General features: G+C 36.0%; 1 protein-coding gene across 1 annotated transcript in view; it reads left to right on the top strand.

The window, feature by feature from the left end:
• The window catches only part of ATR (ATR serine/threonine kinase), a 119,249-nt gene that overhangs the window by 56,252 nt on the left and 39,316 nt on the right, over nucleotides 1-23,681 (top strand). Inside the window, exons 25-30 of the mRNA XM_027875875.1 lie at nucleotides 2,840-2,960; nucleotides 8,971-9,108; nucleotides 17,078-17,288; nucleotides 21,207-21,385; nucleotides 21,755-21,919; nucleotides 23,195-23,286. Coding sequence (XP_027731676.1) covers nucleotides 2,840-2,960; nucleotides 8,971-9,108; nucleotides 17,078-17,288; nucleotides 21,207-21,385; nucleotides 21,755-21,919; nucleotides 23,195-23,286 — 906 coding nt within the window. The remainder of the gene's footprint in view (nucleotides 1-2,839; nucleotides 2,961-8,970; nucleotides 9,109-17,077; nucleotides 17,289-21,206; nucleotides 21,386-21,754; nucleotides 21,920-23,194; nucleotides 23,287-23,681) is intronic.

The following is a 23,681-nucleotide window of genomic DNA, read 5'->3' as shown; positions in this document are numbered from 1 at the left end:
ACTTCTCTCAAACTCTTGCTTTTAATAATCTCCAGATTCTCTTATTACAAAATTGTCTTTAAAATGTTTCTTCATGAAATAACAGTTAAGACAATTCTCACAAAAATAGTTTCTCCTGACCTTTGCTCTATCTTCTCCATTTCAGTTATATGGCCCCGTTTTGGGGTTTTCTTGGCAAAGATACTGGAATGGTTTGCCATTTCCTTCTCCAGTTCATTGTACAGGTGAGGAAACTGAGGCCAGCAGGGTTGAATGGCTTGTCCAAGGTCACACAGCTGGGAAGTATTTGAGGCTAGATTTGAACTCAAGAAGATGAGTCTTCTTGATTCCAAGCCCAGTGCTCTATCCACTGGGCCACCTAGCTGCCTTTCTTCTCCATGGTTTATCTTACAGATCTGAATCAAGATAAAAATATAAGTTCATCCTTACTTCATAGGAGAAATCATTTCATGAAATGATAATTTCGTTTCTGTTAACATCTCTTTCCTGAAAAACAAAGTAAAACTTTTCTGTAGCCTCTCTAGGAGAGGATTTTGATACTGATGTTAGAGAGAGGAACATTAAGATTAGGTCTGAAATAGATCTATCCCCCTGGTCCAGTCTCAACCAATTAGTCAGGTTTGATAGTGAACCAGTGCAGCCCCACACTGTCCCTTACTCTCAGATCCCTACCCTTGTGGTACTGCTGCTCGTTCCTTGTCAAACCTAAGCCCTTCATTACTTCTGTTGTCTTCATTCTCCATTTCTACTCATTTGCTGATAAAGGGAACTGAAGGAAGTCGTGTAGCTATGCACACTGGGTACATTATGCATTTGTTTTAACTATGCTTTTATTCCTCCATAATTGATTCCTTCTCTTAGTCCCCACAAAAGCTTTTCTAAACCTTCTGTTTTTTCCGCAAGGCTCTCAAACCTTCCCTTCCCAGAAGGACCTTGCCTTTTATATTACAGAGTCACTTGATGCTATTTGATATGAGCTCTCTCTTCTCTTCATCTCAGAACACCTTAACACCATTGTCCATGCTCTTCCTATTCACCAGACTCTGAAAATGATGTGACCCTTCTTCTTCAAGCCAGCCTCTCTTTGTGTACCTTTGATCTCATCTCCTCCAGCAGATTGGAAACTCATCCTCTCACATCTTTAATCTTTCCTTATCAGCTAGTTCCTTCCCTACTAACTTCAAACAAACCTTCACTAGACCCTCCCATCCCTTCGAACTATAGTGCTTCATTTGTTTTCCCTTTCTCAGCTAAACTCCTAGAAAAAGCTATCTATAATTATTGCTTCTACTGTCTCTTCTCTCCCTCCCTCAGCACTTTGCATTGTGGCTTCTCACAGTATCACCCAGCTGAAACTGCTCCTTGCAAAGGTACCGATGATCTCTCCATTTGTTTGATCTAATTATAGTTGTTTTGCAATTCTCATCTTTCTCAACCTGTCTTCTGCAGTCAATACATTTGACCACCCTTTGCTTCTGACTCTCTGGCTTTCATGACACTATTCACTTCTTGTTCTTCTACCCTTCTAAATGCTCCTTTTTAGTTTCCTTTGCTGCTTTATCATTCATATCATGACCCATAATTTGTGGGTATTTCTCAAAGCTCTGTCCTGTGCCCTTTTCCCTCTACTTTCTTGATGACCTCATTAGCTCTCACAGGTTTAATTATCCTCTCATTGCATATAAGTCCCAGATTTCTAAATCTATCCCTAGCCTCTCCCCTGAGCTACCCCACATCTCAAGTTGCCTAATGAATGTTTCTTTTTTTTAATTTTTTGAACAAAAATTTATTTTGTATTGGCTAGGTATATATTGTCAATACAGATTGACTAGTAGTCATGGAAACTCTTACACAGCAGGGCAGATCATCAAAGCTGTAAATGGAAGCAGCTGGTCGGCTTCTCCCATGGGATGAAAGTTTCATAGTAGCTATTTGGATTTTCAGTTTATTCACTAGAAAGAACACCTAATTATGAACTGCAATTAAATTCATACACTATTCTGAATTACTTCATTTACTTGTGTGAATACTGGTCCAAAGAAGTACAGTTTTCATTCAGATATTTCTCTGAAGTGAATATCAGAAAATTAAAGATCAACTAAAAAAAAAAAAACCAAAACATTGTGGTGGAAGCTCTAAACATTGGGAAGCCAAACTTAAAATACTTGACTCTCACCACTGTTTGTCCTGGTATCTCTGCTTATCAGTGTCTCCTTGTCATTGTATAAACTAGGAGTATCACTAGAAGAAAAAAACTCTGACCTCCTCAGTAAACAATTGGGGGGAAAAGTTAATTTAATTCATCCCTTTATTGATCTAATCAGTTGATATGAACAGTATATGTAACAAATACTAATTATCATATATCTTATAATTTAAATAGTGAAAAACAAATAACAATTGAATTTTCTTATTACTTAGATTCTCGATAAATGGGAGTTAATTATATGTCTTAGGGCTAATTTTTCAATTCCTATTTAACCATGTGTACCAGATTTTCCTCTCCCTAGAAAAGTCTTTTACAATTTTACATTCTTTTACAATCCTAATTGTAACTTCAGAAATGTGTATTTAAGTCAAATCAAGTTTGCATAGCATTGTTAGATGTAGTGCTAGAGTTGGATTTTTAAATTTACCTTTTTTAAAGATTGTTTTAAAAGGCAGGTCTAGGAAGATTACATAGTATTTAAAATCTAAATGTGATTTTTGTTGAAACTCTGGGAAAAAATGACTGGCATAATTTCCTCACAATACCATTTTTGCCAATCTTGTAGTATCTCATCTTAAATTCTAAACATGTTTAATTTGACTTGTACTAAATTACATTTCAAATTTATAGGTATAAGAGTTCTCAGAAGGCCACAGACTGGTCAACAGTAAAGAAGCCAATTTACTTAAGTAAACTAGGCAACAACTTTGCAGAATGGTCAGCATCTTGGGCAGGTTATCTTATAACAAAGGTAATAATTTTTTTTTTACTTGTTATAGAATGAAATCACAATTTGTAGGTAAAATCAGAGTCTAAGTGCCTTGGCCAGGGTCCAGTGCTCACTAATATTTGTTGATGTCCATCTTGATAATAGTAGAGGCAAATCCCTTCACAATTTTTTCCCAATGTTTACTATTTAGTAACTGGATGTAGAAGCAATAAAAATTCCTGAGTAAGACTTGTCAAATCAGATGACTTAACTGTTACTGGTGATTCAGGTAGGCATAAATGATACTATAAGAAAGAAATTAGAAAGTATTGCTAAGGATAATGCAGTCTTGGTCAAGAAACTGAAGAATTTAGGAGGGTGATATTTTCATCCCTGTGACTGATTAAAGGCATAGGCTTTAGAAAAGGAGCTGCTGGCTCAATTAGAGAGTTTTTATTTCTGAACTATAGTTTAAACCATAAGAAAGACAGTCTCCTTGTCAATAATGGTGTATACCTGACAAGGGCTCCTAAGGATATATGCCTGCAGTCTTTCACATATAATCAAAGGACCTTAAATTGAAAAATAAGGAGGATGGGAGAAAAAACTGATGACTTAATTCCAGCAAATTCAATACCGTAACAAGGAGCTACAGTGAAGGAGGAAGTCTATAGAAATTCAGCAGAATAAGAAAATCCAAGAGAGACGCCAACAGTAAAATTCAACCAACAACTTACATGTTTATACAAAAATGCACAAAGTATGGCTCTCAGAATGATTTGGAGATCCATAGGCAAAGACTCATTTGTGTGGCAGTGACTATGTGCTAGGGACACAAAAAAAGCAAAAAACAAAACAAAACCCCAAAACCAACTAACTGCACAACCCCTACTCTTAAGGAGCTCGCATGTCTAATAGGGAAGACAACATGGAAACCACTATGCACATGTAAGAAATACATAGGATATAGTAAGGCTAATCTCAGAGTGAAGAAGGCATTCCCATTAAGGGACACCAGGTAAGGCTTCTGTCAGAAGGCTCCAAAGGGAGATGGAGTGCTGGATGTGGGAAGAGTAATCACACAGTCAGACCCGTGATTTAGAAAGATCAGTTTGACAGGTTGAGTTGAACTTGAACTAGGGATACCAACACTTAACACTTTTGCAGTAGTCCAGGCATGAGGCCTGCACCAGGATGGTCCTTGGCAGTGTTGGTAGAGAAGGGGACATAGATAAGAAATGTTACAAAGAGTGACTGATAGGACTTGACAACAAATTGCACAGGTTGGCAAAGGCAGGGCAGAAGGGAGATTGAGAAGTCAAAGATGATGCCTAGATTTCAAGTCTGGGTGAATAGGATGATGATGGTACCCTCAGGAGTCATAGGGATGTTAGGAAGAGGAGAAATTTTTAGGGGAAAGAAAATTAGTTCAGTTTTGGACATGTTAAATTTAAGATAATGAGATGTCTAATAGGCATTTGGAAATTCAAGATTGGAGGTGTGGAGAGAAGTTAGAATTAGATAAATAGATCTGAGAAACATTTGCATAGAGATAACTAAATCACCAATCAAAGTAGCATAGAGGGAGAAGAGAAAGGGGCTTTGTAGCATTTCCTAGTACACAGACTGGCTAAAATTAGGCTAATTATTTTCTATAGCAGTTCTGTTGTGTTCTGTAGCATGACATGGTCTGTAGAAATAACATCAGGAATGCTGAATTTAAGGAAATTGCCAAATCTGGTAAGAAATTCTAAGGAAACAAAAATGCTTGGATTTTTTTTTTTTTAAGCATATCCAGTCTGTTCCCAAGGCCTGTTGATTCCACCTTTACCATATCCTTCTGTCCTCTGACACTGCCACCACTCTGGTGCAGGTCTTCATCACCTTAACCCCACCTCCCCCACACACACACATGCCCTGCCATTCAGTGACACTGGCATCCTTGATGTTCCTCATACACAAAATTCCTTCTCCTGACTCTGGGCATTTTCTGTGGTAGTCCTCCATGTCTGGAATGCTCTCTTCCTCATCTCTGTCTCCTGGCTTCCTCCATCTCCCTACCTAAAATCCTACCTTCTACAGGAAGCATTTCCTGATCCTTCTTAATACTAGTGCTTTCCCTCTGTTGATTATTTCCTATTTATCCTGTGTAAATCCATCTTGTTTGTACTTGGCTGTTTGCATGTTGTCTCTCCTATTAGATTGTGAGCTCCTCAGGGCAGGAGCTTTTGCCTTTCTTGTATCCCCTAGTGCTTAGCAGGTGCTTAATAAATGTTTATTGACTGAGGGAAAAGGAATACTCACAGGTGGGATAACACTGCTTACATGGATGGGAAAAAAAGGTGCAGCTGCTCAATTCTTATTTTGGTTCTGTTTTCCTTGCCATGAAAAATCATTTTTGAAGTGGAAAGGTCAGAATAAAAATGGTTACTGGAAATTGAAAACCCAGGTTAAATAGAGATTGTTAAGAGAAGCATCTTGCTGGCCTTGCAGAGTTTATCATCTGGCCTGAATTTGATTGTTGAGTTATTTAAATAAAGGTATAGATGGCATGCTTGGCAAACTTAGGGATGACACAAAACTACAAGATTTAGTGAGCACATTGGACAGTAGAGTCTGTATGTAGGTTAGAATATTGAGTTAAACTAATAAGATGAAATGGAACACGGTCACATTACAGAGTGGTTCAAAAAATCAACCTCTCAGGCGTAGAAAGAAGGAGGTGTGGCTAAATAGCAGTCCTGAAAATCTGGAGTTTTAGTGTATTACGAATTAAGTATTGGTCAGAAATATGATATGGTGGCTAAAAAAGTTAATGTAAATTTTAGATATTGTATTCAGGGCTAGGGAAATATGATCTGGTTACACCTGGTGTATTATTTTTAGTTTTGGTATCACATTTTAGGAAGAACATTGATTGTTTTTGTTTTAACTTTAACATATTTCTGTCCAAATTGAAGGTACAGACCAAATGTCTTTTATGCATGGGATTAAATTTCTTCTGTCTGGCCAGGAAATCAACAGAAGCCAAGAAAAATGTCTTATTAGTGACTGATTCGATCTAAATGCAATACAAGTTCAGATTTTCTGACTTGATGAAAATGGATAAGATTGTATTAGAGAATTCATATTTCAGGGTCAAAGTTACTATTGCCTTTAAGTTTTTTGCAGCTCTGTATTTATTCATTCAATTTATTCATGAAAACATAACCATTTAAAAGGCGAAAAAACCAGAGTTTCAAGAGACTAGAAGCTTAGTTTAAGACATGCATTAATGTGGGATTATGTTTTCTGAAGCAAAGCCTTCTGTGTTGGCATTGTCTGTAATTGCAGTGGGGATTTTAGCACAGAAATATACATAATTGACTGCAGAAACAGAATAAAGAAACAATAGAAGTAGAAACATTCTGAGCTAAAGTATGGAGATCTGACCTGGCAGAAATGTACATCAATAAACCTAACTAAATACCCAGCAAACACACTTAGCCAAAAGTGAAATTGTATCTGGGCATGCTGGTATCAGTTGAAACATCCCTTCCTTGACTGGGTAGACCAGTATTCAAAGTGTCAATCCAGGGTATTATCTTGTAATTCTGCATTAGAGGTGCAAAATCACAATACTACACCCTGAATTTACACTTTTTAATATTGATCCAATCTACTAGTATTTGAATCAGCCGATTGTTTGTAGGTAGTCTTGAGGGCAACCTTGTTAAGTCTTATGTTACTAGATAACCCCATAATTCTAAGGGTTTATTTTTGTTTGGCAGATTTTATATTTAAATTTGATTATAAAGTTCTATAACAGGTATTCACAGACCTGTTAAATTTAACTGATATTCAGCATTGTCCTAGGAAACAATTTATATATTTAATATATGAAAATCTTACACGAAATCATTTTAGCTTCATTGTCAAGTTCCTTTGAGAAAATTATTTCCATTATATAGGCACCTTTCATGGTCATCCAGCCTGAAACCTCAGCTGTCCCCCTCTAAAGCAGTATGTGCTGGTATTAGCATTCAGCTTTGAAATCAAGATTGCTAGTAGTTTTGATTGTCTAATATAATATGATGCTATTATAATTAAAGACAACCTAGAGAAGCTGAAGTGATCATTGGTTTCCTAGATACAAGTTAGCACCAACACAACTGACTATGTGATAGTTGGAGCACTTAAGATTAGTTGTAAATTACTGTATCTAAGTGGACATAGAGTGTTGGGAGAGTAAATATCTAAGTAGTGTGTGATACAGTTTAACTTACACAATAGCTGTAACTAGTTCAGATTTCACTTTGATGTTATGTTATAGAAAGACTTCCCTTTAGAGACAAACCAAAGAACCAAAGTATGTCTCATGGCTTGTGCTTCATTTTGTTGAAGTATATTCTGCAGATAAACGTTCAGTCACTCCTCAATACCAGATTCATTAAGGAACCTCCTTTCTAATTGAGCAATACAAACGTAAGCTGGAAACAGTAACTTAAGAAAGAAACCAATCTTACAGGAAGATTGTTGGGAAATAGAAACGAAGAAAGAAAAGTATTTGAGAAAAACATCAAGTTATATTTCAAGATTTTAAAAATGTTCATTTTAAATTTGATTATTTAAAAGTTCTGAGTTTGATTATTAAATTTGATAATTTTAAAGTGCTGAAAATATTAGCTATGTACAAGTTTATACAACTAAATTAGCTCCAACTTGTTCTAGAACCTTTTAATAATAATTTTATATATAAAAAATTTTCTAATTCCAGAATTTAATATGAGAATAGTGTGATTAAATAAAAGATTTTTTTTATAGACTGTCTCTTATAAGGAATTTGATTTTGACATCAATTCTCCATCATTTGCATGTGCTCGTATGTTATTTATGGCAAATCTTAATCCTAGGCAAAAGTCCCTCTCATACAGCACATTTTATTCACTTTTCCAAGTGCTCATGAATACATTAATTTTAATATTAGCCTAAGCAAAAAATAATTACAAAAACAAAACTGTTTGGTTTGTATTGAACATGGAATAAGTGAAGGGAAGTGATTCAAGATAATGATGGAATAGCTAAGTCCATGGAATTGGGTTAGTTTATATCATTATTTATATCCATTGGTTTGGATAGTCAAGATTTGCTCCATGTCACTGGGAAGCAACATAGTCTAGTGGAAAGCAGGCTTTAATTGGAGTCAGGAAGGACCTGGCTTTGAATTCTGGCTCAGATATATGCCTTCTAGGGCAAATTACTTACTCTCTTCACCTCAGCTGCCTAATCTTTAAAATGGGCATAGTATATCCTGTGAGGATCAAATGAGATGATGTATATAACACTTTGTAAGGTACTATATAAATGATAACAATTATCACCATCTCCATCACTGCTATTAATTAAAGAAATAATGGTTTGGTATGTAGGATAGAATAAAAATAAATTATTTTTATCTCGTGGATGAATAAGCATTTTGTTGAGTCATTTTTCAATCGTGTCCAACTCTTCATGACCCCTTTTGGAGGGGTTTTCTTGACAGAGATTCTAGAGTGATTTGCCATTTCTTTCTCCAGCTCATTTTATAGATGAGATCGAGGCAAACAGAGTAAAATGACTTGCCCAGGGTGACACAGCTACTAAGTATCTGAGGCTGGATTTGAACTTGGGAAGATGAGTTTTCCTAAGTCTGGTCCAGAACTCTATCCACTGTGCCATCTAGCTGCCCATCTAATAGGGCAAGACAACATAAAGGGGGTCTTGAAAGGAGGGGATGTGGAAGAGGGAAAGAAGAGTTAGGCTCTTGGTGAGGAACTGGAGCAGTCTGGATAATTAGTTGAACGGAGAGGGAATGAGTATGTTAGGAGCTCCTCATGAAATAATGATCCTGGACATGGACTGTCTTCCGTTCAGGAGAGACATCTTGAAGTAGGTAAAGTGGTGGAGTGGGTCTGGAGGGTGAGTTGAGATCTTGTATTTTTCTATTATACATTTGTCCATAAATTTTCCCCTGTGTCTTCAGATTTTTAAAAGTAATATGCATACTAAAATCTTCATTATCTGGGGCTTACAGGTACGGCATGACCTGGCTAGTAAAGTGTTTAACTGCTGTGGCATTATGATGAAACATGACTTCAAGGTGACCATCTATCTTCTTCCACATATTCTTGTCTACGTTTTGCTGGGATGTACCAAAGAAGATCAGCAAGAGGTGAGGGACTTCATTTAGTTTGTTTTTTTTAATCTGTGCCTAATACAGTTAATTTTTAAGAGAAGTAAAATAGAAATAAATGTAGATGATTATCCAGAGCTGTGTCTATAATTCAGTAAGCATACAGTTTTAAAAAACAGAATAGGTCTGGCACCAGGAAATAAATATAGTGTATATATTTTTTTTAATTTGCATAAACTCAAATACTGTTAGAGTTGATTGATTTACCTTTGTTGAACTGGGTTTTTTTTATTTTTTATTACAAAATATTGCTTAATGAAGAGGTGAGAGATATATTTAGAAAGTATTATAAAAGCAAAAGGTATTTTTTAAAATTTTTAAATAAAATGTAAAAAAAGTGATGTCTTCATTGACCTGCTTTCAAGTAGGAAGTACTGTATAGTGGAGAGCTCTGAACATCAGGTCACAAGAATTAGGTTCATATTCTGATGCCTTTACACAGATGATAGCTGTGTGAAAATGGGCAAATCATTTCAACTCACAGAGCCTCAATTTCTTTATTTACTAAATGGCAACAAAAAGACTCCAATAACTCCCTAGCCCAGTTTTGAGAAAAGCACTCTCCAACCATTACAGCTCTATATAAATAGTTGTTATTAAAAAGTTGTTATTAAAAAAATGAATCTTCCTTTTACTGATCAATCTCGTATAAAGATGAAACCTTGTTTTAAAATTTGCCATTTGTCTGTCTCAAAGTCACCTCTATCACATATCCAAAATTGAATTAATTTTCCTTCTCCCCAAAATGGTTTCCCCTTTCCAAGTTCCTTTTACTAGAGGTATACTACCTTTTTAAATAGGCTCCTAGTATAGAAGTCATGGGATTATATATTTTTTTAAGATTTTTATTGCTCTTTTGCTTTTACATCACCTACATTTTTCCATATTTTTCTCCCTCCTCTTTGCCCATCCCAGAGAGCCATTCCTTATGAAAAAGAATAAAAAAATTAGCAAAACAAATTAACATTAAAAAGTCTGATTATTGTATGTTATATATTATGTAGTCTTGTGTTCCACATCTATGGACCCTACCTTTGAAATGGTACCTTTGATTTTTAATAAATTCTTCATTCTCTATATTTTCAAGTTTTTTTATTTACTATACTCAATTCCATCTTAGTTCCTTCACTGTTTTATTGCAAGAATTTGTCTCCTTTTCTCCATTCTTTCTCCTCCCAAATAATAAAAGGCCTCCTTTCCTATTGGACTATTCTTTCTAAGTCTCTGGTTGTGTTATGTTACCATCCCTGCAGAGGAGTCTTTTTCATTTTTCATGCTGAATTGGTTATAAAGTCACCCTGACAGCTTTCATTCCTACTGTTGAATAGCACATGCTCAGCTTTAGTCAGGCTAGCCTCATTGTCTCCCCTACGTACACCATGACCCTTCTTGTCTCTGTTGCTTTGCTTGTTTTTCCTCTGAATTGGAATGTTCTCTATATCTTTAATTCCTGATTCATTGGTCAGTCTCCTCAGTGAATCCTTCCCTGATTGTTCTGCCCCATGAGCATCTCTTCCTTCTCTGTCATTTCTAGTCAGTATCATATAGATGAGTAGGGATTATATTGTGTTCTCATTTTCTTGTATGCCAGCCTTTTATCTCATTCAGATTTTGCAAGGGCCCCATGCCATGTATTCCTCATAGCATCTAATACAATTCTGCGTACATAATAAGTACTCATTCAATTGTTTAGAGGTTGTTTGGGCACTTCATGGTAGATACTTGTTCAAGTGATAGAAAGGGTGCGAATTAAGTCAGGAGACCTTGGTTTGAATCCAGGTTTCCCTGTTTACTCAACCTCACTGAGTCTCAATTTCCCATCTATAAAATGGGAATGATAGTATATGTACAGCCTACCTCTTAAGATTGTTGTGAAAGAAGTCAAAATGGCAAAGTAAAAGCAGTGACTTGCTTGAGCTGTCCTCCAAACCCCTCCAAATACCTGTAAAAAATGACTCTAAACAAATTCTAGAGCAGCAGAACCCACAAAAAGACAGAGTGAAACAAATTTCCAGCCAAAGACAACCTGGATAGTTGATTGGAAAGGTCTGTTGTGCTGGGCTGTGAGAGAAGCACAGTTCAGCGTGGGTGCACAGGCAAAGACCAGGCCTCAGGGAACCTGGAGCAGGCTGCAGGGGACTGAATCATGGGCAGCCATGGCAGTTTCCAGACTTCTCAACCCACAAACGCCAAAGACAACTTAGAAGGTCAGTAGGAAAGGTCTGTTGGACTGCAGTGAGAGAGGAGCTCGATCTGGCCCCAGTCCTGGTGCAATCCCAGGGTGGCAGCTGCTTCCAGAGCTCTCAGCCCACAGACAGAGGGAGGATCAAGTGGCTGATCAGAGGGGCATTGCAGGGATCTCTTCGCTAGTGCTGAGGCAAGATTCTCTTGCTTTGCCCGTACTTGGATCTGGGTCACAATTCTGGGTGGCGATCTTTGGGTGAGGAGGAGCATTGGCATGGTGGGCCTTGTGGTGGCAGTGGAGAGGAAATCCTCCTCACAGTTTCAAGGCAGAAAAGAGTGCTTGTGGTCTCTCATAGGTCAGAGCACAGGCCAGGAAAGGAGTAAACACCTCGCCTTTGATCATACCACCTTGGAAGAACTGAAAATTTATAGGTCCCCAGAAGTATCTCTGAAAACAGCTGCACAAAACCCCTGAAGCTTGGGATAGTACATTCTCCACACTGGAAGCAGACCCCTACCTTAACAAAGAGTTTAAAAGTCAAATATTGGCTGGGATCATGAGCAGAAAGCACAAAAAAAGTCAGACCATAGAATCTTACTTTGGTGACAAAGAAGATCAAAACATTCCACCAGAAGACAACTAAGTCAAAGCTCCTACATCCAAAGCCTCCAAGAAAAATATGACTCAGTCCCAGGCTATGGAAGAGCTCAGAAGGGATTTTGAGAAGCAAATAAAAGAAGTAGAGGAAAAACTGAGAAGAGAAATGAGAATGATGCAAGAAAATCATGAAAAACAAGTCAACAGCTTGCTAAAGGAGACCCAAAAAAATACTGAAGAAAATAACACCTTAAAAAATAGACTGACCCAAATGGCAAAAGGAGTCCAAAAAGCCAGTGAGGAGAAGAATGTCTCCAAAAGCAGAATTAGCCAAATGGAAAAAGGAAATCCAAAAGCTCACTGAAGAAAATACTTCCTTAAAAATTAGAATGGAGCAAATGGAATTTAATGACTTTATGAGAAATCAAGACACTGCAAAACAAATCCAAAAGAATGAAAAAGTTAGAAAACAATGTGAAATATCTCACTGGAAAAACAACTGACCTGGAAAATAGATCCAGGAGAGAGAATTTAAAAATTATTGGACTATCTGAAAGCCATGATCAAAAAAAGAGCCTAGACATCATCTTTCAAGAAATGATCAAGGAAAACTGCTCTGATATTTTAGAACCAGAGGGCAAAATAGAAATTGAAAGAATCCACCCATCACCGCCTGAAAGAGATCCCCAAAGGAAAACTCCCAGGAATATTATAGCCAAATTCCAGAGTTCCCAGGTCAAGGAGAAAATATTGCAAGCAGCCAGAAAGAAACAATTCTAGTATTGTGGAAACACAATCAGGATAACACACGATTTAGCAGCTTCTACATTAAGGGACCAGAGGGTTTGGAATATGATGTTCCGGAGGGCAAAAGAGATAGGATTACAACCAAGAATCACCCACCCAGCAAAACTGAGTATAATACATTAGGGGAAAAAATAGACATTCAGTGAAATAGAGGACTTCCAATTCTTGATGAAAAGACCAGAGCTGAATAAAAATTTGACTTTCACCTACAAGACTCAAGAGGAACATGAAAAGGTAAACAGGCAAGAGAAATCATAAGGGACTTATTAAAGTTGAACTGTTTACATTCCTACATGGAAAGATGATATTTATAACTCATGAGATCTTTGTCAGTATTAGGGTAGTTGGAGGGAAAAAAATATGTGTAGATAGATAGATAGAGGGCACAGGGTGAATTGAAGATGAAGGGGTGATATCTGGAGAATAAAATTAAGGGGTTAGAGAGGATTATACTGGGAGAAGGAGAAAGGAAGAGGTAGAATGGGGTAAATTATCTCACAAAAAAACAGAAGAAAAAGCTATTACAGTGGAGGGGAAATAGGGGAAGGTGAGAGAGAATGAGTGAATCTTATTCTCATCGGATTTGGCTTAAGGAGGGAATAACATACACACTCAATTGGGTATGGAAATCTGTCTTACCCTACAAGAAAATAGAGGGGAGGGGATAAGGGGGGGTGATAGAAGGGAGGGCAGATTGGGGGAAGGATTAATCAGAAGCAAACACTTCTGAGTAGGGACAGGATCAAAAGAGAGAATAGAATAAATGGGATAGGATGAAGGGAAATATAGTTAGTTTTTCACAACATGACTACTGTGGAAGTGTTTTGCATGACTACATGTGTATAACCTGTATTGAGTTGCTTGCCATCTCAATGAGGGTAGGTGGGGAGGGAGGAAGGGAGAGAATCTGGAACCCAAAACTTTAAAAACAAATGTTAAAAATTGTTTTACGTGCAACTTGGAAATAAGATATACAGGCAATGGGGTATAGAAATCTATCCTGCCCTACAGGAGAATAGAAAGGGAAAGGGATAAGGGGGGGGGGTGGAGATAGAAAGGAGGGCAGATTAGGGGAAGGGGTATTCAGAATGCATGCTGTCTTGGGGTGATGGAGGGGTGAGATGGGGAGAAAATTTGGAACTCAAAATCTTGTGGAAATGAATGTTGAAAACTAAAATAAGGAAAAAAAGATTGTGGTGAAAAAAGTAATTTGTAAAACAGACTACTAAATAAATGTGAATGGTTGTTGCTGATTAAAATAATAACCTAATCTTTATAATAAAGTCAGATTCAATTTGGTCAGCTAAATTTAGTTATTTAAGACATTTCTAGAGAAGACTGAGAAGGTCCAATGAAATAATACAAAGTAGAAGAGAAATAGAAACTGGAAATGCTTTATCTTTGTAAATGTAAGCTTCTGAAGGCAGGCTATGAGCTTAGCTAAAAGATGGGCGTCTTGCTACTTAATAGGATAGAGTTAGAGCTGATTCAAAATATTGTTTTATTTATTAAAGGTCTGTACCCATTTTGGCTCTTTTGACACCTTTCTCTTGTAAAAAAGGCATTTGTTAGTTGAGTCTTAATTTATACCACCTGCTGATAAAATTTGAAGTACTAGATGTTTGATATTTCTAAGTAATATACACAGGCTATTAACAATGTACTTGTCAGTTTTTAAAAATCTTTTTGCTTTGTATACATTGAATAAAGATATTTCTGTCAAATATCATTGACTTAGACTTCATTAATGCCCGAAGAGTCATTGTGTTGCTTGGCAACCCATAAAAAGAAAGGGCCTCCCATTGTGTACCTTGATAACATTTTTGGAGGTAATCAGTTGGGGACAGTGGAGGTGTGGAACAAACTTATACCACTGAAACCTCATTTGGCCTTTTCATCACTTTTCATATGTTTAGAAGTCATCAGCTCAGGAGGTGTAATAACCAAATTGAAATATTCTTTCTTAGATTTTTAACACAAAGTATTCTAAGTTACTTTATTTGCATTTCATTCAGTGTAAATTTTGGAGATGCTTTTTCTTCCATCTTTTGTAAGATCCTCTATAGTTTTTGGTCATAGATTCAATAATAATTCATTTAGAATATATAGCATGTATATGAAGGATAACTTCAATGTTTTGTTAGTTCTAGGGCTTCACACTTCCATATTTATTGTAGCCCTTCTTTGCCTCATTCTGTGTGTGTGTGTGTGTGTGTGTGTGTGTGTGTGTGTGTGTGTGTGTTTTTCATCCTGTGTGATTCCTATGTCTTTTGATAAATGCACCATAGGGGATCTACTCAGAATGCTAAATCCTTTCTTCTATTTTTTTTCTCCTTATAGTTTCATGTTCTAATGTAGTACTAAGGCGATACACCTGTTATTTCTCATTTTTGCTATGTAAATTTTGATACTTACTTTTAAAGTCATACATTTGTGCCTATATTCTCTAATGACTCATCATTGGTAATACATTGCAGCTTATATATGCCTGCCATTGGGCTTTCTATTTTCCTTTGGATTATTTATAGTTTTTATTTTTTTCTCTATGGGAATGCTTTATTTTATTTGAGTCATTAGGGTTTTTTCCAATTCAATTTTATTTTATTTTCAGCACCAAATTCTTTTCTTTCCCCACCTCTTCCCCTACCCATTAAGAAGTCAAGAAATACAAAACCCATTACAAATACAGTCATACAAAACAAATGACCACAATAGCCATGTTTTCCCCTGACCCTGTCCCGCCCCAACAAAAACAAAAAAAAAAGAGAAAAAATATGCTTTATTTTGGAGATGGATGGCATTTTTCTTCATGACTCCTTAGGAATTGTGGTGGAGCACTATGATGATTAGAGTTACTAAGGCTTTCACAATTGATTATCTTTACAATACTGTTGTTACTATATGATATAAATTGTTCTTTGGCTCTGCTAACTTTGTACCAATTTGTACAAGTCTTTGCAGGTTTTTCTGAAACCATCCCCTTCATAATTTCTTACAAACACAATAGTATTCTATCATATTCATATGCCATAAATTGTTTAGCAATTCGCCATTTGTTGGGCAACTCCTCATTTTTCAATTCTTTTCCTCCAAAAAAAAGAGGTTCTATAAATATTTTTGTACATATGGGTCCTTTCCTTTTTTTCTTTGATCTCTGTAGGATACAGGCCTTGTAGCTGTGGTAGTCAACAGATATGCACTGTTAGCTTTTGGGGGATGATTCCAAATTCTAGTTCACAGCTCCACTGACAGTGTATTAATTTACCTATTTTCCCACATCCTAGACGGGGGTATTTTATAAATCACAGCTATACAGCATGGCACATTGGAGAATTTTGTTTGATTCTTGGATAGATCTATGATCTCATCAATATGGATACTTACTCCAGCAATGCAAACAGCAACCCTTTCCACTTGTATAACTCTTGTCAATGTTCTCCCATAAATCTTCCACAAGGGTTCCACCTAAAGTGCTGAGGAGTTCTCTCTAGGTCTCTCAATACTGAATGGATACCACTGGAGCACATGATTTCTATTGATTATGACAAACCCCTGATATGGGAGTGGACTCTCTTCTTTTAAGGTCGTAAATTTCTCTAATGATATTTATTATGTCACTTCTCTGGGCACAGTTTTACATTGGTAATATGTGGTAGGCTAACTGACCTTTGAGTGACTCTCAACTTTAATTCTTTGGATTTTCATATATGTGTGTGATTATACACATTAATAAAAAATACTTGTTGAGTGATTGATATTACAGTGTGTGCCCAAAAACTTTTTGTTGACAAAGTTGTATGAGCAAAGACATTTAGAGACCATGGGCGTACAAAATAAAATAAAAACTCCTTACCCTGGGATTTAAAATATTTTGCAATCTGACTCAACTACTTTTTATGTATAATTCAAATTCCTTCCCTTCATACCCTCTGTATTTAAGATAAACTAAACTATAGAGGTTTGCTGATCTCATCCTCTTTCTGGTTCTGTGTATTTAGGCAAGATATTACCATGACCAAAAAATATACCCTCTACACTTGTCTATTGAATTCTTTTTTTATTTCTTTATTACTCAGCTTAGGCACCACTGTGTCTATGAATCCTTCCCTAATCCTCCCAGCTGAAATTGTTTGTTTTGTTTTTATTACTCCTCAGATTTTCTCATACCACTTTGTTTGGATCTTTTCTTTACTTTTATCATAGTAAACCCCAGTGTGTTATTTATGTGCATACATCATCCCTTAAGCCCTTTTTAGAGCAGCAACTGGGGCATTTTTCACTTTTGCTCTTTTAGCACCCAGCACACTGTCTTGTTCATTTTAGAAACCTAAATTTATCTGTAAAATATTTTCTTTGCAGGTGTATGCAGAGATTATGGCAGTTCTAAAGCATGATGATCAAAATAGTATAAGACTACAAGATAGTGCATCTGATTTGAGTCAACTCAGTACACAGACTGTGTTTTCCATGATTGATCATCTCACACAGTGGGCTAGGCACAAATTTCAAGCACTTAATGCTGCAGAAATTCAGTCTAGCAAATCAAACAGAGAGAAAGTAGAGCCAAAGGGTGAGTAATTATTTTCTATTTGCCTGTTTTATAATTGTTCTGATGTCCACCACTGTTTTATCCTCTATACCTATTCTTCCTACACACCGCAGCCAAAATAACTTTCCTCAAATACAATTTTTTTTAATCACCTCTTTACTCAAAACATTACTTTGTATTACCTGTTCTTTATTTCCTAAAATGGGAAAAGGTTGGAAGAAAAGACATCAATAGTTACATCAGTTTCATATAAAAACTAAATCATCGTAAATCAGTTGCTATGATGAGGAGACCAAAGGAACCTAAAAACCACCTTATTCAGCAAATACTTTACTCACATGCCAGGGTGAGAAAATGGTAGCCAATGGCAGCACTGATTTTTATAACTTTTTTTTTAAAAACCTTAGAGAAAGTTGGTGGAGGATTATAAACAACAACAACAATAATAATAAGCAATAAGTACTGGAGATTAGAGACCAATTTAAAGAAAACTTAAGCCATCAAACTAAGCAAAATCAGCCCAAAGGTATTCAAAATGAAATTGAAAGCATGATGGTAAACAGATAAAAATGGAATAGTCCTGGGAAGATTTTTATAACAAAATCTCTTTATTATCAGATGGGGCAGCTAGGTGGTGCAGTGGATAGAGCACTGGCCCTGGATTCAGGAGGACCTAATGAGTTCAAATCCGGCCTCAGACACATAACACTTTCTAGCTGTGTGACCCTGGGCAAGTCACTTAACCCCATGGCCTAGCCAAAAAAAAAAAAATCTCTTCACTATCAGAAATAATGAAGCTTCCCCATTTGGGCTATAACTCCTCTGACCCAGGTGTTGCTATAGTAATAGGACATGAAAATAGCATTGAAAACAGAGGTAAGAAAAGCAGCTAGCCTACACCAAGTTATTTGCAGAGGGAGGTCCATGTTTAAAGTGGCAAAATTTTGAGGCTATGGAAGGATAAATTCTTAACATTTCTAAAGAAGAGGAAGATACCAGAGGCTTGGAAGAAATCTCAGACCTTATTATTACCAAAAAAGGTGACCAGGAGCGTCAGTTACTATCTACCAACATGCCAACTTTCCCATTAATACCAAATTTTTATGAGATTACCTAAACACACATGAAAGACATCTTAATGGGAGTATTGTAAGGGAACAGGCAGCTTTTGTAAGCAATGTTCTATAGTAGATTGCATCTTTACCTTTATCTAATTGACTCTTAGCTGTAGATAATACAAAATCCAACTGTTTTTATTGTTTGTTAGAATTTTTCAAGATTCCCTGAAAGACAACAATAACCTCGTTTGGTCAGTCTCTGATCATTAATGTTTCAAACAAGACATGAAAGACATTTACTCAGCAAAGGTATTCACCAATATAGTAGAGCTGATCCAGAGAAAAATCCAAGTGAGATTTTTTTAGAAATGGACATACCTTTCAGAAATTCCTGTTTGTGGGTGACATTTTGTTGACTGTGTCAAGGCCCCAAAACATTTCTGGAAAGCAAATGAGAAAAACAGTGATTCTGAATAGTTTGGCCTAACCTTCCACATAAGTAAAAATTAAGGATAAAGAATGACTGTTGTCCAGATTGGGCAGCTAGGTGGTACAGTAGATAGAGCCTGAAGTCAGATAGCCATCTTCCTGAGTTCAAATCTGGCCTCATATACTTACTAGCAGTGTGACCCTGGACAAGTCACTTAACCCTGTTTGTTTCACTTTCCTCATCTGTAAAATGAGCTGGAGAAGGAAGTGGCAAACCCCTCCAGTATCTCTGCCTGGAAAGCCCCCCAAAAAGTAGTCACAAAGAGTTGGACACAAATAAAATTACTCAACAACAACAAAATTATCCAGATGAGACTATATATCTGGATGGACAGCCTTTAGAGATTATATGTGTGTTTAATGAATAATAACACACACAAATACAGATGCTGAACATGGACAGTGAATTAAATGGGCAGGGGAGAAGAAATGTGGGTTGCTTTGCTTTTGGGAAATTTCAGAGTTCTTTAAATGATCCCAAGCTTCTCCCTGAAACAAAGGCCCATCTTTTTAATAATACAGATTTTCTTCTGGTGATTTATATGGCTGCAGTTATCTGAGAAATTGAGTTAAAGATCACTCAGAGGGCAGCGGAGAGTTACATGTTGGGCCTGAGAAGGTTGCAGCACATTCAAACAAGAATTAACAAAGAAGTGGTATAAAAGGTATCATTGAAGAAGCATATGGAAAAAAAAAGGAACTCTTTCATGATCAAAACACAGAGTAACCCTTGGATGATATCCCTCTTCTACTGGGTCAGGAGAACTCCAGTAAAGCCATCACACATTTGACAGCCCCCACAGTGAATTTACTGGAGGCCACAGATGTATTACATAGGGCATTTGTAATCTGTACCTTTGCAGGGAATGCCTACATTGATGCATCACAGATCACGAGTCAGGCTGCACTGTGTCCGTATTTCTCAGTCACTGAAACATTTTCGAATATTTTCTTTTAGCGTATTTTTCTGAATTACCTGTGCCCAAGTCTGATAATACCTTTGCTGTACCTTTACTGACTGCAGGGGTTTATCCATCTCTGGCCCAACAAAACCCTACTATAATTTATATCTGCATTATTTTTAATAGAATGATTTGTGGCATAATATTTATAAATTATTTCAAGTGGGTTTTTCCCCCTAGATTGTAACTTTTGCAATTCCATATCTAAGTAGGGGCTGTATTTTATTTGTTTTGTATGTTCCTATTACTGCCTGACATAGTACAGATCATCCTGAAGGCTTTCAAGTATTTTTTTAACTGACTATTCTTTTTTTTGTACCTCCTACAAATGGTAGTTTTCTGTGCAAACATTATTCTTTTAATTTTTAATTTAATTTAATTCCCTATCAGAATCCAAAAATAATATCTGCAGCCTTGCCAACTATTACCTAGGGACACGAGTGAGGGAAATTGTATCCCAGCAGAATCAATAAATAGTTGTTGTCTTCAAAACATGGTCAACATTTCTGCAGCAAGCAGATGGAATAGCAGGGATTTGTCCCCAATCATCTTCCTCACACAGTATGAAAATGTAACTATCCTTTTTCTTTATGGGTGATAGTATAATATGAAATAATGTTTAGGAATTAGATACATCCCCATTATTCTTTCATTTGCCAATATTATTAGCTAAGTTTTACATTTCAAGCCCAGAGGCTTGTGCTTTTTTTTTTTTTGAGTAATATTTTATATTTGTGTAACTCTTTATAGTTTTAAATCTACTTTTACATAAGTGATCTGGGCAGCAGTGTGGTGTAGTAGGAGGAGAAATGACTTTGGAATCTGAGGACTTGAATTCAAATTCTGACTTTCTACTGTGTAACCTTGGGCAGGTCACTTAAGTGCCTAGAGCCTCTGTTTCCTCATCTGTAAAATGAGGAGGATTACATTTGATGGCTTTTGAGATCTCTCTGCTAGAAATTTATGAATTTATTATCTCATTGGATGCTTATAGTTACCCTGTGAAGTACACTTGGCAGATCCAGTGAAAATTCTGCCAATTCATCAAATATTTAATAAGTGCTTATTGTATACCTGTTAGTGCTAGGGAAAATACAGACACAGTACCTTCCCTCTTAAAGACTGGAGTTGAGCACAAAATACTTACAGATGAAGAAATTGAGACTTAAGAGAGGAAAAGTGTTTTGCTTAAGGTCACAAAACTAGTACCTATAGAACTAGAACTAGAATCCAATTTTTCAGATTCCTAGTCTGATAGTCTTTTCATTTCCTCCAGAATATTGCCCTGTAGGCATTTCTATAACAATTATATGCACTTAAAGTATGTAGATTAATTTAAGAAGACAGATTGAACTTTGGTTACTTAAACATAAATTTATTAATTGTATCTTGTCAGTTTTTAATTACTACATTGTCTTTTTTTAATATAGCATCTACTGTGGACCATGAAAACTATCAAAGCGTGGCACGTTTTCTTGATCTTATACCTCAGGACACACTAGCAGTAGCTTCCTTTCGATCTAAAGCATACACAAGAGCGGTGATGCACTTTGAATCATTCATTACAGAAAAAAAACAAAATATTCAAGAGCATCTTGGATTTCTACAGGTTTGAAAATAAAATATTGAGATACTAACATTATGATGAATATGTTTAACAGTTCCTATGCCAAAAAAGATGAAAAAATTGGTTTAACATAATTTCCTATTTATCTGATTTAGAAAGGATTTCAGGATGTTGTAATTACTCAAACTCATTTTTTATGAACATCTCTTATTTTGCTATAGATGAGCATCTCTGAATGTACATTAATTCAGTGTTTTGGCAATGTAATACCAGATAAGAAAGAGTACCAAAATGTTATATGTGAACAATAATTCTACTTTCACTCATATCTTTTTTAATTGAGAAAAAAATATTAATTGACCCTTTTCTTTGTATTTATAATTTTGATATTTTTAAAATGTTTGAACATAGAAATTATATGCTGCAATGCATGAACCAGATGGGGTTGCTGGAGTAAGTGCAATTCGGAAAGCAGAACCATCTCTGAAAGAGCAGATCCTCGAACACGAAAGCATTGGCTTACTGCGGGATGCCACAGCCTGTTATGATAGGGCCATTCAACTAGAACCTGATCAGGTAAGATGAAAGTTGTAGAACATTGCAGTGGTAAGAACACTGAATTAGGAACTTGGATTCCTGGGTTATAATCCTAGTTCATGGTTAATCATGGAATCTCAGTTTTCTTATTTGTACAATTGGCTAGAAGGGGTTGTGCTACATTACTATATGGACTCATATATACATATATATGTGTATATATATACATATACACATATATTTTTTATTTCTATGGTGATTACTGAATTGAGTTGGTATGAAGATCAAATAACATGATATGCATAAAAGTACTTTGAAAGCTGATCTCTATATCAAAATTTTAATGTTTGATAGACTTTGGCTTTTAAAGTCATGTGTCATATGTACATTTCTGTGTATATGTAAGTATGTACATGCATACAACAATTATAATATATGAATTGTATGCGTAAATAAACATACACATACACTGGGATAGACCCATTTGGAGGATTTCTACATGGACTAGAGTAACCCAGCATGGAAAGAAAGATGTGGGTCAGTTGTGATCATATCTCTCCTCCCGTTCTCTAAACTCCTTGAAAAAAGCTGTCTGTACTTAGTAGAACTGAGTATATTCACTTATACTTCCCACACTCTCTCCTAAATCTTCTATTCTCTGACTTACCACCTCATTAACTTAAATTTCTCTCTCCAAAGTTATCAGTAATCTCTTAATTGCCATATCTAATGGCCTTATCGCAATGCTTATTCTCTTAACTTTTGCAGCATTTGTTACTGTTGATCATCCTTTCCAGGATTTCATAACTCCTTAATTTGGGTTCTCTTCCTAACTGACTTTTTTTCTCAGTCTCCTCTGCTAAGAGATGCCACACCCACTAAAAATGGGTTGCTTCCAAAGTCTCTGTCTCAGGCCTTCTTCTCCTTTCTCTTTATGCTCTCTCACTTGATGATCTCATCACCTTTCATGGGTTAAATGATCATTTCATCTCCATGAAAATGATTCCCAGATCTATGTGTCTCTCCCTGGTTTTTATCTCTATATCCCTTGTATTTAGCACAATGCCTGACACATAGTTGGCACTTAATAAATGCTTATTGATTGATTACTTTATTATCTTGCTAAATCAACCAGTTGTTAAACAAAAAATAACAATCATAGAATGGTGGATGATATTTTTTGTTACATTATAGTTTAAGCAATTTAGTGTTCACTTGATTATAACTATAATTGCACTGATATTTTAAATATTTTTCAATTTCATTCACTTGATGTAACTCTGCATTAATATTTAAATATTTTTCAATTTATAGATCATTCATTATCATGGTGTGGTGAAGTCCATGTTAGGTCTTGGTCAGTTGTCCACTGTAATCACTCAGGTGAATGGCGTGCATGCTAACAGGTAATATTTTTTAAAGGAATAATTTTCCTTAGTTGTCTTCTTTAACTAGGAATATAGCAAGTAATTTCAGGAAATAAACTCGCTTCTAAACTCATGAAATATGTAGGGCTTGTACTAGTCAGTGTAGCATTTTTCTAAAAAAGACATTTTATTCTACTTCATAATAATAGTTTATATTTACATGGTGTTTGAAGGTTAGCAAAGTACTTTATACACATTATCTTATTTGATCCTCACAACCTAGCTTCTGACTTAACCTCTTGTTTGAAGAGTTACATGCTATTCATTGTAAGGAAATGACTGCTATGTGCAGAGCTGTTATTAGTCTTTTGGTGCTTTTTGGTCTAATACCTAAATTATCTGTAGTTCATTTGGAAAGACCCCCCCACCCAGGT

The sequence above is a fragment of the Vombatus ursinus genome, unplaced genomic scaffold (genome assembly GCF_900497805.2).
Source record: "Vombatus ursinus unplaced genomic scaffold, bare-nosed wombat genome assembly UNPS02014810.1, whole genome shotgun sequence".
NCBI lineage: Eukaryota > Metazoa > Chordata > Mammalia > Diprotodontia > Vombatidae > Vombatus > Vombatus ursinus.
Note: the sequence above shows the minus strand (reverse complement) of the source record. Positions and strands in the feature narration are given on the sequence as shown.